This window comes from Ambystoma mexicanum, chromosome 11, assembly GCF_040938575.1.
Source record: "Ambystoma mexicanum isolate Mex_15411 chromosome 11, UKY_AmexF1_1, whole genome shotgun sequence".
Classification (NCBI taxonomy): Eukaryota; Metazoa; Chordata; class Amphibia; order Caudata; family Ambystomatidae; genus Ambystoma; species Ambystoma mexicanum.
This window is the reverse complement of record NC_090934.1, coordinates 1,398,669,879-1,398,686,057: the sequence shown is the minus strand read 5'-3', so window position 1 is coordinate 1,398,686,057 and position 16,179 is coordinate 1,398,669,879. Positions and strand designations below refer to the sequence as shown.

General features: G+C 43.8%; 1 protein-coding gene across 1 annotated transcript in view; it reads right to left on the bottom strand.

The window, feature by feature from the left end:
• The window catches only part of PCSK6 (proprotein convertase subtilisin/kexin type 6), a 1,232,090-nt gene that overhangs the window by 229,780 nt on the left and 986,131 nt on the right, over positions 1 to 16,179 (bottom strand). Inside the window, exon 12 of the mRNA XM_069625020.1 lies at positions 10,500 to 10,688. Within this exon, the coding sequence (XP_069481121.1) occupies positions 10,500 to 10,688 (189 nt within the window). The remainder of the gene's footprint in view (positions 1 to 10,499; positions 10,689 to 16,179) is intronic.

Sequence of the window (16,179 nt, the reverse complement as noted above, 5' to 3'; positions counted from 1 at the left end):
CAAATCAAACATGCTCCTTACTCCCAATGGTATCATGTAGCGAAATCTGGATTTGTTGTCCTTAACAAAATACCTTCCCCTGTAACAGCTAATTCTAACAGTCCACCTTTAAAATGGTTAAAATGGTTAAAGTGGAATAAAACAACCCTTAAAAATAAATAACTCAGAATTTACTGAAGGGACTACAAGTCCCAGAATCCCAAACGTACTAGGAAAAGGGCTGAAGAGGCATGAAGTTGCAGCAGTCGGGCAATTAAGCCTAATAGTAGTTGCGTACTCAGGCAATTGAGCTTCTTAACAGCCCACACCTGAAGGAAAATGGGAGGCATAAAAGGCCTCCTCAGGGGCAGGCAGAAGGAAGGAGTGGAAGGAGCGGTAACGTTAGCTGGCGTGCAGGCTGTAGCGCTAGAAGTAAAAAGCAAGCACAAGGCTGGCAAAGCAAGTAGACGTGGGAGGACAGAGGGATGGTGGAATGAGGAAACAGCAGATTTCACCTGTGTTTTCTGGGAGAGTCCTGTTCCCCATGTGGGACTGATTGCTGTGGTTGCCGTGCTGTATACGTGCAGGAGACTGAGGCACTAAGTAATTATCAAGACAAGGGTCTCGGGAGAAAAAGGAACTGCCAAAACGTGTGGCTGGACTGGAGACACTGTTCAGGAGAAGAGTGTGGGTCCCCAGCAAGCCTGAAGCAGTAGAAGTTGTAGTGGAAGTTGGGAAAGCAGTGCAACCTGCAAATAAAGTGTCTAAGAAGCTGGTGAGTGAAGCATGGAGTTCTAACACATTGCACAAGCCTTGCCGGTAACAGCATCCAGCTCCTTATTGACTCACGTATTGCTTTTTGCGAGTAGAAGTTGTTTGTTGCATCCAAAGTATTGTTAACAATGGAAATGTAGCACTCGCCTATACCGTGAAAGACCTATTACTCGATTGGGAAGCCAACGTTACTGAAATCCATTGTGTCCTTATTAAAAGACTGTTGTTGTCTAACGGAATGGTTGCATGTCCCTAATTAAGGAGAGAGAACGCTATTAAAACCATTACTGAATACCTAACCTTGACAATACACGAGTTACAGTCTATAAAGTGTGAAAACAACATCAAAGAGAGGTTGTGTGTGCCTAATTGTGAGGCCTGAACTCTCCTTGTCTTTACGTGGGAATACAATTTTATATCCATCTTTAAACCTTGAAATCTACTTTAAAGAGAGGCCACTTGTGCCCAATTGTGTTTTTAACTGAAAGACTGAATCTTATACTTATCTAGAAGTGACATACTCTCATTCCTACGAAGCAAAGACTATAAACTGTTGAAGAGAACACGCATTACCCACGCCAAGAGGCACTCTATATTAATAGTGAAACCAACCTTTCTAAGTGTTAAAGAGCTATCCAGCTGCACTGTTAAGTTATTAACAATCAAATGTGCAGGTAAAGCTGGGTAAGTGGAACTGACTGCTTGTAAAGAGTTTTCTGAAATAGACAAATTGTAGAGGCAAAGATTGTGGAAGCCAGAAAGAAGTGATTCTTAAGGGCAAAACCTGGTTTTTATTGTGGCAGACAGACACGAGGCAAAGAGGCAGCCCCTTTTGAAGAAAGCTATTCAAAGGAAGAGTGCTTTGCCTACCTGAAGAGGTTGAAGTATTTAAAGTGTATCTCGTCGAAGCTTGTCTAACCTTTCAAAGTACTGTAGTAGTCTAACGTACTGAAGCTGTGGTGGTATATTTCATTGTCAGTAGATGCAACATTGCAGTAGTATGAACCAAGTAAAGTAGTGTGGGACAAAGGTGACTGTTCTCATGGTAAAACCAGTAGAAATGTGGTCATTGAAGTGGAAGCAGCCACATTAAGAAGCCATGCTGACAAATATACTAAAACTGTAACTAAAGAAAGCCTAACTGTTGATGAAGAACTGTGTATTATTAACAGTTTGGATATTTTGAACTGTGGTAAACTTTCTTAAAGAAGTGGAAAAACATTGTGATCGGGATTACCATTGGTGTTGTTCATTTTCTGAAAGGAGAAAGTGGAGCTTTCATCCAAGAACAGAGATTTGTTACCAGTGGAACTCTGTTTGATGAACTTTTATTTTGACTTTGAAACATCAAGAACTGATTCAAACCCTTCTTTTCTTATGTTGAATATTTTTGGAGCTGACTTTGAATCCTGGGGAAGAGACATTACCCAGGACAGGAGAAGGTCATTCAGGAATTATAATCCTTGCTTACGTTACACTGTATTGTCATATAGTCCCCCACCACCCGCCGGAGCAGGAGCTCTCAGGCCGCATGTGTTGCAGGAGCAGCACCATCCGAAATGAAATCTGTGAAGGAGAGGTAAGCTACGCTCCACTGTAGCTAAGCTGCTAGGAAACCAGCACCTCATCCTCAATAGCTTGCCGCTACTATATTTGGCCACAAAACTCTGCATGTGTTGCAGGAGCAGTACCTAGGCGTGCCATACCTAAAGCGCTCTCCTAATCTCCAGATCTGGGGTTTCCTTTGCTTTATTCAGCCATGCCGGACCCACAAGATGTGAGATGCAATACGTTCTAAAATGGCCGCTGCCGTTATGTCTCGTCTTGCCTGACCTTGCCCAACAGGCATCAGGCACACAGCCCACCCCGATTGGCCAAAACTCCTTCATCTACATTGGCCAACCACCGTCAGGCAGAAGCCGGCCGGCGGAGTAAGGCCTAGGAAGAAGGCTGACGGAGCTGACCGAGCGCAGCCGACGCTGCGGCGCCAGTCAGGCTTGCCGCCCTAACTGGAACTAGCACAGAGTACTTATCACCCGGTGAGTCCATCCTCCCATACCTCTGACTATCCGCTGCCTACATGACACACACCCTATTGCTGCAGGGACTGTCACTGCCAGTAACTTTCACAAGACATTATACACGTAGTGTCTCATATGCTCTGCTCACCCCACCCGACCGTCTGCCAGCTATCTATCTTCTGGCCACCACCATTCGCTGTTCTGCTAATTTAAATAACAAAATGATCCTCATCAAAATCATGCCTAGACAATACATTTTGGCAGGCTCACGTCAAAGCCTCAACTAATTATACGGGGCTATAGCCTCCCATTGAACACCTTTCTGAAATGTTCTGCCTCACTGCCCTTACTAATTAACACGAGCTAACTCTTATGCTCTAACTGATAGGCCTTGTTCTAGCCCACTATTGTTGCTAACTGATATGCTCTGATTGCCATTACAATGTGATATGCTCTGATTGCTATTACAAATTGATATGCTCTGATTGATATGCCCTACCTGATAGACTTTGACGCAGCCCACTGCTGCCGCTAATTGATCTGCTCTGCTTGATATGCCTATCTAAATAGGTTTTGACTTTGCCCACTGCTATTACTAATTGACATGTTCTGACTGATAGGTGGTGATTTAGCCCACTGCTGCTGCTAATTAACATGATACTACTTTAATGCTAGAAATCTCTTAAAAGTATCTTGTGCTGATATTGACTTGACCTTCCTTGAACAGACCCGTCACACTAATTATATGTTACCATAATCCTCTGACCTATACTTGCCGCCCACGCATTGTTTCGCATTAGCTCACATGCCTTGTGGGACTGCCGCCCGAATCCTCTGGTGCTTCTATGTCTGCCAATAGGCTTTAGCATCCTATAATGTTATACTGTAACCCATTTGGCCTTAACTAAGTAAACCTGCCTGTGAATGTTTGCTTTCCAACGTGTGACCAGTATACCAGCCTTGCGCCAGTTTGTTTATTCCATATGAGCATCTCTCCTACTGCACAGCCTTAGTCTCCTATGCTCCTGTACCATGCCAGATTTGCTAGATTTACCTTGCCAGGTATGTAAATAGACCGTAGCCTTACACTGCACTATTCTAATATGTGTGGCATATACTCAGCTGCCAAATTATAGCCCTGTGGATCTACACAAATTATATGCTCTATCTTACCTCTAATTTCCTAGTTATGAAATTAGTCTTGATAGTAGCCCACACATAATCTCCACCTACCGTCCATCCCACAACTAGCTCCACGAATACGATATGTATCGCCCACCGATTTACACTGTCCTACTAAGGACATTCCTCAATATCATCAGCCTACAAGATTTCACTATGCTACAATACCCACCTCCACTAGCGCCTGCGCATAACCTCCTTGAACAGGTTGACATGATTACCAGACCTTGTACTCTACTACAAAGGAACCTCAAATTACACGCGAGACTCCCAAGATTGTACAACCCTTTAACTAAAACAGCATCAAGTAATGCTACTACCGGTCCTTGCAAGACGAGCCACTCCTAACACCCTCTTCAACTGAACAGTAAACTCTTCCGAGAGCCCACCTATGCTCTGAAATGCAATCACAAAGCAAAGCCACTACCGTCCAAACCAGTACAGTCGGGGATAAAGGGTGCACTTATAAATGCCCGCTCCATGGTGGCCCACGCAATAGATATAGCACACTTACTCCAAAGTGAAAATATAGCTTTCCTAGCTATTACTGAATCCTGGCTCCACCCTGCAGCTGGTCCAGCAATTATGCTAGCCATCCCAGATGATTACACCCTTCTAAGACTTGATCGTACCACCTCCCGAGGTGGAGATTTCGCCATAATAGCCAAATCTAACATAACACTGAGACTCTCTCCTCCTCACAACACAGACTCATGTGAATCACTAACTGCCAAGTTAACTATATCTAACACGCAGTCGGTATCCATCCATCTTATATACTGACCTCCAGGCCCTCTTAGATCCTTTGAAGAGGACCTAACGAACATCCTGTCCAACAACCTTAAGAACTCCTCCCAGAGCCTCGTACTGGGAGATTTTAACCTTAGTTTCAGCGACCTGTTAGACTCTAATGCCACTCAAATTAACAAGTCCTTAGAGGAATTAGGATTCATCCAAAAGATCACAGGTCCTACCCACATCAAAGGCAGAACCCTCCATTGGATTGCCGAGCATAACTGCACAATTATGGTCACATCCATAATGCCCCAGCCCTGGTCTGACCACCATCTAATTATGTTCTCCCTAGAGGCTTCATCTCCCATGCACACTAACAGCATAGCTCCAGCTGTACCCACCAGAAACAAAAGAAATATTACTCCCGAAAACCTCATCCCACTGATTCTACCCACTCTCAACTCTGTTTTGGACCATACAGATCCCTTCACTATAGTAGATATGTACAACAAAGTGATGTTATCATCCCTTGACGTCATAGCACCGTTGAAGATGAGAAAGAGCAAACCTCGCAAACATGTGAATACCTGGTTTTCTCCTCACCTAAAAGCTATCAAACAAGAAAACGCTGATGTGAAAAAATCTGGAGGCTAGACCCATCAGAGAATAACAAGAACAATTTGAGTTAACTAGCTTCCCTCTACAAAAAAGAAATCATCCTTGCCAAACAATCCTCCTACAACCTCCGAATTTCTCAAGCTAAGTCCAACACCAAAGAGCTTTTTGCAATTCTGAAAGAAGTAGAAGCCCCCATCCAAACCCCAGACTCTTGCCTCATGGACGAAAACTGGTGCACGGGTATACAAAATGCTCTAGCCAACAAAATGACAACCTTGCAAACTAAGATCAATAACAAAAAAGACACTCTTCTCACCACTTCCAAATCCAGTAACACCAATGCGCCAGCACCGCAATCTATTTTGATTCCACCTTACGTGTCTACTCCCCACTTTAACTTTCACAAAGTATCCACTAAAGAGGTTGAAAAAGTCATCCTTACTCTCAAACTGTCGAACTGCCATGGCGACTTATGCCCAGCACAATTCATAAAAGATGCAGCTCGTGAACTCTCCCCTTTTATCACCAAACTAATAAACGCATCCTTCACCTCAGGCACTATACCCAATAACTTGAAACAATCCTGGGTCCTCCCACTCCTTAAAAAACAAAATTTAGACCCTTCTATCCCTACTAATTACCGCCCTATCACCACAGTGCCATTCTTACTTAAAATCCTTGATAAAATAGCATACTTACAAATCCAACATTACCTTGAACTCAACCACCTTCTAGTAGTCCGACAGTCAGGCTTCAGACCCCAACATGGAACTGAGACTGCGCTCATAGATCTTAAGGCACAAATAGATGAGCTGAGAGACGAGGGTAAGACTGCACTACTGTTGCTCCTTGATCTCTCAGCTGCATTTGACCTGGTTGACCATAGGATTCTCTGCAACCATTTAGAGTCAGCAGCCCACTTCTCCCAAGAGGCAATTGGCTGGATTCAGTCCCTTTTCAACAACAGAACAATGCGAGTCTTCTCCCCGTTAGCAGCTGCTGACCCAATGCCTAATACCTGTGGTGTACCACAGGGCTCGTGTGTCTCTCCTACCCTGTACAACATCTTCACAAAGCCCCTTTTCGATAATTTCGATAATCTTGATAGTCTGGGTATCACCTACACGAACTACGCTGATGATACTCAGATCCTCATCCCGCTGACGGGGGATTATGACAAGGATTTGGCCTTTGTAAATAGAGTGTACCTCATCATCCAGGCATGGATGGCCTCACATGGTCTATGCCTGAATGATGAAAAAACGAAACTCTCATCCTAGGCACGACACCTCAGCTCCACAAACTAGGCCAGAACTATTCCTCATTCGAAATCAACAATAAAAACATTGCCGTAGCTAAGGAGGTTAAAACCCTTGGCTTCCATCTTGACTCCACATCATTAACCTTCAAAAAACAAGTACATGCTATGGCTTCCGCTACCTCCTATACCTGCAAATTTATTAGAGCAGCCAAACCTTTCCTTTCTTCTAACAACTGTATTACATTAGCTAGAGCCTTGATCCTGTCCAAGTTGGACTATTGCAATGCTCCCTACGTAGGCAGTAACAAATACATTACAAACAAGATTCAAATCTTGCAAAATAATGCACTAAGAGCAGCCCTAAGTCTCCCGAAGAAAGCCCACATCTCGGATACCAGAAGATCTGTCAACTGGCTCTCTACAAAAGACAAGATCATCCTTAAATCTGTCTCTCTGATTCACAAATGTCTCCACCAATCTGCCCCTCAATACCTTACAACGAGATGCACTAGACAAGCATCCTGCCGCCCTTCTAGAAAGGCTAATTCCAACCTTCTACTGGTGCCAAGATTCAAACGTACCATGACTGGGGGGAGCAGCTTTCCTGTCAAAGCAGCACAACATTGGAACTCCCTACCGCCATCCCTAAGGGAAGACCTTCCTTACGTACAATTTAGATCTAATCTTATGCTCTGGATTAAGGAACATGACAATTAAGGCACTTTCACTGATCTTCTATGATCAGCTATAATATAAAATATGTAAATTGTGTATATTGTTATGTAAATATGACCCATTGTATTCTGTTTTAATGTTGTTGATGTGTCCAGTACTGTACCCATAGCTGGACCTCATCCACAGTGCTTTATGTAACCTAAGCTATACAATCCTCGTGTTGCTCTTGCGCCCTACTACCTTTGGGTTAGGTGCGCATTACAAATAATAAAACAAACAAACAAACAAACATATAGTTCCTTTGTGTGTTTGTCGATTAGCGTGAGGGTCAGTTATCCTGTATTAGAGTGTGTTCCCTTAGCTTTGGTGAGGCAGGGAATTCGTCAGCAGGGTAGGAATAGTGAGGCATTTTTTAACCGATTTCTTTTGATAAAATGGCATTCTTTGATAAAACAAGCAGTTGTCCGCCTCACACACTGATCCCTCACACTGTGCACGGCGTGAGTGCCACTATGAGATAACTGCTGCTTCTATGACATGTTTGCACAGCAAGGCACCGCATTGGTATGTTGCGTTTCTGCTACAAAGAGTGAATTAAAAAAATAAAAATAAACCTATTTAGCCAGCTTTGTGATCACCATTTTTGTGTATCCTTGTTGGGAGCGCGGTGAAGGTCGGTATCACATTATATGCTTTTTGGTTTTGGAAGTCTGAAGAAGGACTTGACTAACTGAAGTGACCTTGCCACCATTTTAGAACAGTACTATTGGTACCACCTTATACAGTTTTTGAATTAATTAAAAGTAAAGTAGGACTTTTACTAAACAAAGTTGCAGATCAGCTCTCACCGAGTAGAACAACTCCTATCCATAACATCACAATGTAAGCAGTCGATACACTGCTTGTGTTTAGTTTTTAATTTGAACTGATAGTTAACATAGTGGCTGTTGTGAAAGGTCGATGCAAATGATAAATGGGCACATCTTTAAGGCAGCAAATAATGAAACGGTAGTAAACATTAATACCAAAAGGATATCGACATCCAAGAAATAAGGCATACCTTTGTCCAACAAGGTTCAGAAATGAATGTAAGAAAAGCACAGTAGAAATATAAGATGATAAATTACTTCTTCACGACTTGTGCACCATACTTTCCAAAAGGTGACTCTTAACACCGAAAGGACTCCCTGCAGCCCTTACACACACGAGTTAGAAGGATTGGCCTAACAAGTGCCTGCACATTGTTTCTCTGCTTTGCAGTTCAACAGGAGACCCAAGGAAGTGACCATAAAGAGTGTGTCAAGAAGAACCAAGCTGTACGTCTTAACAACAAAAGTCTGGGGAAATGGTTAGAGAAAATAGTGGAACCATTAGCGGCAAAAACATGAAACTAGTGGACCTCAGCTTTCCTCATTGCCTGCCCACTTTTAACTCTGCGAGAACCCTACACATTCCGTTATGCAGCAGTAACAGATGTTCAACCCTAATGCAACAATGCCAGCCTATAGAATATGACATCAGTCGCTCTACCTCCCCAAAGCCATCTCTTTAGTGGAATCCAACAGGAATCCTAACTACTTGGAAGACAGTTCTATATACATCAGCTCGACTCGTCAAAGCAGCAGATCAAAGATGCCTGTAATGACAATATGCATTCTTTTCTCAAAACTGCATTCTGGAATATAAAACATTAGTAGGTACGCAAAAGATAAAGAGGAGAAATAAGTGCTGGTTGGTGGCATATCACTATTTGGACCAAAGGCATTTTCTGCTAGTCAACGACTCCTATAAAGTATTAAGCGAGACACAAAGCCAAGGACCTTGACCAAAGATTGATGAAATGATGACACAATGTTCTTCACAAACCATAGTTACCTGAACTTCCAGTGTTACAAGGAGGAACTCAAGTGTAACAGAAAAGCGCCCCATCAATGTTACAAAAGCAATCCTGGATCATGGGTGGGGATTTTTCCCCCATTCTTTCTGCTGTTTGAAAAGGAGTGTGCAAAATAAGTGTAGTTAATCTTAACATTGAACAGACTTATTTTTGAGGGTTGGGTAGCGAGTGAATGCTACGGGAAAAACCAATCACTTAGCCACACCAGAACTTTTACAAATGTTTTGTTAATGCCCCAAAAATTGCAGCAATCTCTATGTTAAAATACATGATTTGGGAAGCATTTACTGCTAGTAAATGCCATCTTTTAAGATCTACAAATCCTTGTAAGAATGACTTTCCAATCCTAAGAGCACTAAAACCTCACCATGGACCTTAAGAACACCCCTACACTAGTCAAGAACATGTTCAAATATTTTGTTGATCTTTTTTATGAACAAATGCCCCTCAGAATAAAGTATTTAATGGCCTTTCGCTACAAACGACTATGGGTCTTATTATGAGTTTGCACGCATTATCTGTGGTAATAACACCAAACTAACTGACTGTTACCACATACAGTAAACAAGAAGGTTCCACATGATTCTGAACCTTGAAGACCCTTCAGGTATTCTCCACTGTGGAGTCCTTGGGGATTGGTAAATACCACATGCGGTAGTTATGACACATAGCAAATACCACATGTAGTAATCCTTTGTGCGGATGTAAATACCTTCACACAAAAGCATGCATAATGGAAGAGTTTTAGTAATGAAACTCAGAATGTGGCAGAGTGGCAAACACACAGAGTATTCCAAAATAGCAGATGTTTTACCAGTAACACCAAAGTTGTAATCAGGTTTTATGCTCAATTCTCGCTAGCACCCTGTATTAGCGCTCAAATTAAATTTACTTCATCTTAATAGAGAAAACCTTTCAAAAGTAAAATGATCCTGGAACCCCTCTCTCCATCCACTGACCCCTTACACATTAAAAGAGCTTCTACTGCACTTGCGTCGAGGACTGGCCCTTTTACAAACACTGCTCTAACTACCATGTATGCTGGGTTTATGAAACATGATAACACTAAACTAGAATATGAATTCAGAGATTATTCTAGAATGCTACACCCATCCACTGCCTTGTTAGCTGAGAAACCACATTACTTCAAGGGCCTCAGAGTCTGGTCCACCATAAATCCACTCAGGACATGCACACGAAACCATATCCAGCCATTTAAATGGGAGTGATCTGCCTAGTCAGTGGTTATCCTGAGACCCTGCCAAGGCCATGGCTCTCAAGGATTGCACTTGGAGAGTCCTAGTCTCGGAGCTTCACAAAACAATAAAACCACAATTTGGGGTATGCATTACCTTACCTCCTTGCCAAAAGCTGCGACTTGGTCCCCGAGGGTGATATGAGAAAGATCTGCAAGTCTCCCCGTCGTGGGTGAGCTATGGTGACTTTCACCACAACGTGCTCCAGATAAACAACATGCTGGTCGTACAGGTCTGCACAAGCGTTGGTGACAGTCGTAGAACGGATAACCTGCTCAGCACGGATAAATCTGAGGATAAAGAGTCAATAGAAAGGAGTCAATTCATGTCCAACTACATACTTTTTGGAGTTTGCTGTAAGCCTAAAGCATGTACACACTAATAGCCCACTAAAGGGTGGGAAGAATACCCAGATACTAATATCATATTCAGGCATAGCACTTCAAGACAGATTCTACATGGGTCTACGCCTGATAATAGATTACTAGGGCACATCCATTTTCTTCAAAGGATTCCCCCCACATCAGCATGGTCACTCTTCAACCGTGCCTCTTGCGAATCAACCCCCATCATCACCATGGTCACTCTTCAACCGTGCCTCTTGGGAATCACCCAAAGGAGCAGGCTGCTTACACCAAAAGGGACCATCCAAAGGGTCAGAGGAGATAGGACAAGTAAAACAAGCCCACCGAGTCACAACTTTATAATGGCAGTCCATCGTCACTGATCCCCACCATCTTTTCCTCTACATCAGACTCCCTCCCAGTTTTCAATGTGGTCTTGCTCGGGGCGACTCGGTGAGCAGTGGTTGGCAAAGGATAATGCCTCTTAGCTTCTTTGCCGAGCTCACCCTCTATCAAATGTGACGCCCCTCTGTGCAGCCACTTTGCAGTGAAGGTGGTCACACAAACCCAAATCTCTCAACGCACTGGCATGCTGGAGGCCCTGCACACTGACTTTGCTACAATCCCTCACTTACCTAGACTACATTAAATAACAACAGTGTTTGTGGCCTAATAATCAGCAGAGACACTATGGGCCCCTCTTCCGCCTTGGACTTCAATCCCGTTTCCCTTGAACATATCTGTCCAACTTCTAGATGACCATCTTTACCATGTGCCACCCATCTTTGCCATTCATGTTCCACTCATTCCCCTCCTCACCTCTTTTGCCAAAAGAAATGTCAAACCTGATTCTACAGTTCTCTAAAAGGACCAACCAGGATAGTCTGATTTTAGACAGCTCATCTCTCACTTTCGTGAATTTCACCTACTGGCAATCAAAGACAACGTCACTCAAAGTCAATGAGGATCAAAGAGTCCCTGGCTCTTTCTCGGCTTGATGGAGTATTGTTACTGTTATTACTTGGGTCAAGACGCAAAGGTCTCTCTAAGCGGTCCTTCCGACCTGGTGAACTTGTGGGGTCGGGCTCTGTCAGGCCTAGGTCACACTTTGCCAGATCTCATTGGCTCCAGGGAGCACTGGGCGTGCGACTTACAATACTGCTACTCGGCATGGCCACAGTGGTCGTCAGTACACAATGGAAAAAGGCTCATTGGAGTCAGATTATAAAAGACCTGCCCATGGACAAGATGTAACCTAGGGTCTAATTTAAAGGCCTCCTTTCCCAAAAGCTATTCCCTTGTTCTTTAGTCAATGAGCAAATCTCTCCCCCGAGGCCTGAATTTTAGGTGTTTGTCCTAGTCCTTCCTCTTTTTCTGGGTATGCACCTTTATTTGTGTCCCTATCACCCGGTTAAGTGTGGTTCCTGAAGCTTTGGCAGAAAGATCTTGTTCCATGGGCTGATGGTGGGCTGGGGAGCCCTGGGGTCCCATAGCAAAACAAGTGAGGTGGTGGCTGGGTAATGGAAATCGCTGTGTATTCACGGGAACGATTCTTGCGGGAATATAAGACAGCCCAACTGTGATCACGGTTAGGTTTCTGCAGGACATTTCTGAGGGCAAATATTGTGGAAACCAAAGAAGGGAAACAAGGGGAATCTTTTGGCTTAACTGTTGCAATGTGGACAACTGCTATAGCCTCTGGGACCTGTGTACCCCTATCCCTCCCTCAAGTAGAACAAGACGGAGGGATAGGGGTACAGCCACAGACCATGGCCAATGGCTTGTGGGCACTGGTTAAGATATAGCATAACAAAAACCTTGACATTGAAGTAAGTACTACATTAAAATTCGGATTTCTCCATTAATAACAAACAAGAAATGTAACACACCCCAACATCAATAACAATAACTTATACTCTACGTAAAATAGAAGCCCACCCAATGAACGTTCTAAAAACATAATTATATAGATTGTACAAAATTCATCATCATTGCAACGCGTTATCAAATAAATTGCATCACGGTAAAATCTAATAATTCTGACTTTAAAATGCAAATTTAAAAAAGAATTACAAAGATCTAAATAACAAGGACAGAGAAGTAGAACATGTCACAGGTCCTCCCACTCTGCCCCTACTGCAATGGCAATTCCTAGAAGTTACACTTTTATCCGACCTTATCCTGTCTTTCAATGGTAGCAGGTTCAGCCTGGTCATAAGCACCAACCTTCTGCAGGCCCCAGATTGGATAAAACCTATCGCCGCCCCACTGTGTGGGATCACGCAAGAAAATGAACAGCGCAATTGAAAATAGAGAGCATGTCATCCTCATGTTCCCCTCCATATCCCACTGCATTGCTTTCTGCTTCACCATAGCCACAATGCTAGGCAATGAGTAAAAAAGAAGGCAATCCATACATGGGACACTCCACTTTGTCAAAAATGTACACCCCTCGTTATACCAAAGATATTTTGACCTGGCAGGGGAACTCCTGATTTCCCCAGCCACCTTCATTAGGTTTGGGTTAGTTGGCTGGCCCATGCAAATCTTTAGAATTTAATGAACACATTTAATTTGTGCTTGCACATCAATTGTTGAGATCCCTAGTTCTAAAAGCAGACCCTGGTTTGTGGAACATTCGAGGGTGGGCGGGGGGGGGGGCAATAATTTCTTCAATATTTTATTCTGAATCTTTTCTGGAGCTGTGCAATCGGCATAGCCCTAAATCTCACTCCCATAAGCCACCGAAGTATGGACCTTGGCTTTGATTAACCCCAAGCATTTACCTTGCATGCAGCCACCATACATGATGGAATCTGAGCAGGCTGCTCAGCCTTGTTGCGGCGTTCTCGGTACGGGCTGTGACATTCCCTGACCATTTCCTGTTCTAAGTGAAGTGTAAGCCTAAGTAGCAGTATGATTTTACCAGCTTGATCCTATCACCATCGTTATATGATATGATTGTTTGTTTTATAACGCGCTTAATACCCAGAGGTTTTTAAGCGCGGACCGGGGATCGACCCTGTGTTGCTCCATGTTGTCTTGCTTCCAAGGCAAGCACGTTGCCCCTGAGCTATCCTCCTGAGACATCTAGAGTGATTTCTGCCCTTGCCGAAGACCAGAACTTTGGTCTTCGATTTGTTCAGTTTCAGGGCACTGGAGGAAAAGTATTCTTCGGCATAGAGAAGGCTCCGCTGCAGCCCTCTGGGAGTGATGAAGATCAGGGCAGTGTCATTATCATGCAAAAGAGAGCCAAAGGTACTTCCATTCAAAGAGGGTGGGTTAACCGTGGTTCCTATTTTTCTGGGTTGAAATCAGACAGGCATAAAACAGATAGCATTGGGGACAGGGCGCATCCCTGCTTCACACCCTTGTTAGTTGGAAATTGTTTCGACAGCTGGCCTTCAGAGGAGACGCGCACTGAGGCAATGAATGAAAAACGTTAGTTAAGAGACAGTTATAGTAAACCAGTTTATTGTAACAACACCCATGAAATTCATTAAATATGGAAAGTGACAAACATAACTCAAAGCCGTACATGTCACCCCTGATGTCCTTTCTGATCTCATTGCTGATGCCTGCTCCTGCAGCGATCTCATGTATGTGCACATGGGCTGAACAATGGGGGAAGTAGGGTGCTGAGAGTTCAAATTGTTTTTTCCCATTTTTTTTGTTACTGTAAAAAACCTGTTCATCTTAACTAAAGATTTTCACTGAATAAATATTTTTAAAAAATAATTTGCAATGTGGTCCATGAAAGCCATGGAAGAAAGTCTATGAAACAGGGTGATGACCATTGTCAAAAGGCAGGGAGGGCTGAGGAAGGAGGCTCACTAAGACCTACAGCAGGAACAGCCCTGCCCCAGATATAGGAAATGAGAGTTGGAGGGGTCCCAGTTCCTGAAAAATCTCCCCCATGTGCCATGTTACCAATGGCACCACTCGGTCTCCCAAAGTCTCCCAATACAGTTTCTTGCCAGTGTTCTCTTTTTCCATTTCTATACAACATCTCCCAAAATAATACTGGAAGCAGCCACGAAAACCAGAATTCATCAAAGGGGAAAAGAGCAACACGAGCACCAAGACGACTCAAGAGCCTCCATCACGTCCCAACAGTGACCATCACCGCAGGAAACCAGAAAACACACCAGCAAAGCAAAATCACTCATTTCCAGCCATGTAGCGCGACAAGCAAGCAAACACCAGAGGAGAAGGTTGTGGCATTCTCTCTGGGGACCGGGTGAGAACAGGCAGAAAGAGTAGTGAAAGTGTGAGCAGGGTATCATATCCCAGAGTTTGGGAGAAAAGAGCAAGAGCAGTGAGGGGGGAGTGGTAGTAGAAGAATGGATCGAGCAATAACATGAAAAGATGGAGGCAAGGAATAGAAGTGTGGAAGTCAACAGAGGGAAGTGAGGAGAAGTGCGGGGAGTAACAATGAGAGCAGTGGTAGTGCAGGGCGAGTAGTAGTGCAGGGGAGGTGAAGTAGTAGTGCAGAGAGGGGAGCGTGGTAAGAAGGTATTAACACTCGAGAGACAGAGCAGATCGGAAGAAGAGAAGATGGGTGGAGTTGATAGTTTGGAGGAGTTTCAAGGGGATCAAGGGCAAAAATACTGAATGGTACAAACATACACCACCCTATTAGAACTAACCAACAACAGTTCAGGGCCAGTTAGGAAGTCCCTGAGAGAGTTAGTGAGCCTGTGTTAAGGGAGAACACCATCAGAACAAGGCGGAAACTAGACAGTAGGGGCTATCTAGCAGTAACACTAACTAGGGCTTACCAACGTCTGGGATAGGGCGGGAACCCCATGAGAAGCGAGAGAGTGGGACGGCCCTAGTGCCACTTCTCAAAACCCCTTTTTGATCTCGTATCTTAATCCAACAATTGTCTGTCTCCCCCGAAAGCTCACTATTTTTCTACGAACCAACCCCTTCCTTATTGTGTTCATCAAGAACACCTTTGAACTGAGGGTGGGACTATTCAGGCCATCTTTGACATCTACTGCTCTGCTGTGAACACAAATGAGGTTTTTGAATAGGTAATATGATGGAGATTCCCATCGTCTAATGGAGTGATGAAGGGGGCTGGATACCTCGCAATCTACAGCATAATGGGAGTGGACATTCAAAGTAACATCAGCCTTTCAAGAAACATGACAAATAAAAATGAACCCTGGTTCAAGAAAGGTTGGCAAAGCGCTCCCTCCTGTGCATGAGACTACACTGGTTACCCAGGTCCTTTGAGAAATTGAGACACTAAGCAGTCCCTGGGAAGCAAATGACACTGTATGAAGATTCGCTGTCCTGTGTGCTGGAGTCCACTAAATAATCAGGTGACCTTTGCAAATTCTTGTGGGGTCATGCTCGCAGGGGCTCATGGAGGCACCAGGATCTGACAGAAATCTCTGGCACAGCCCTTGAAGAGAGTTTGTATAAG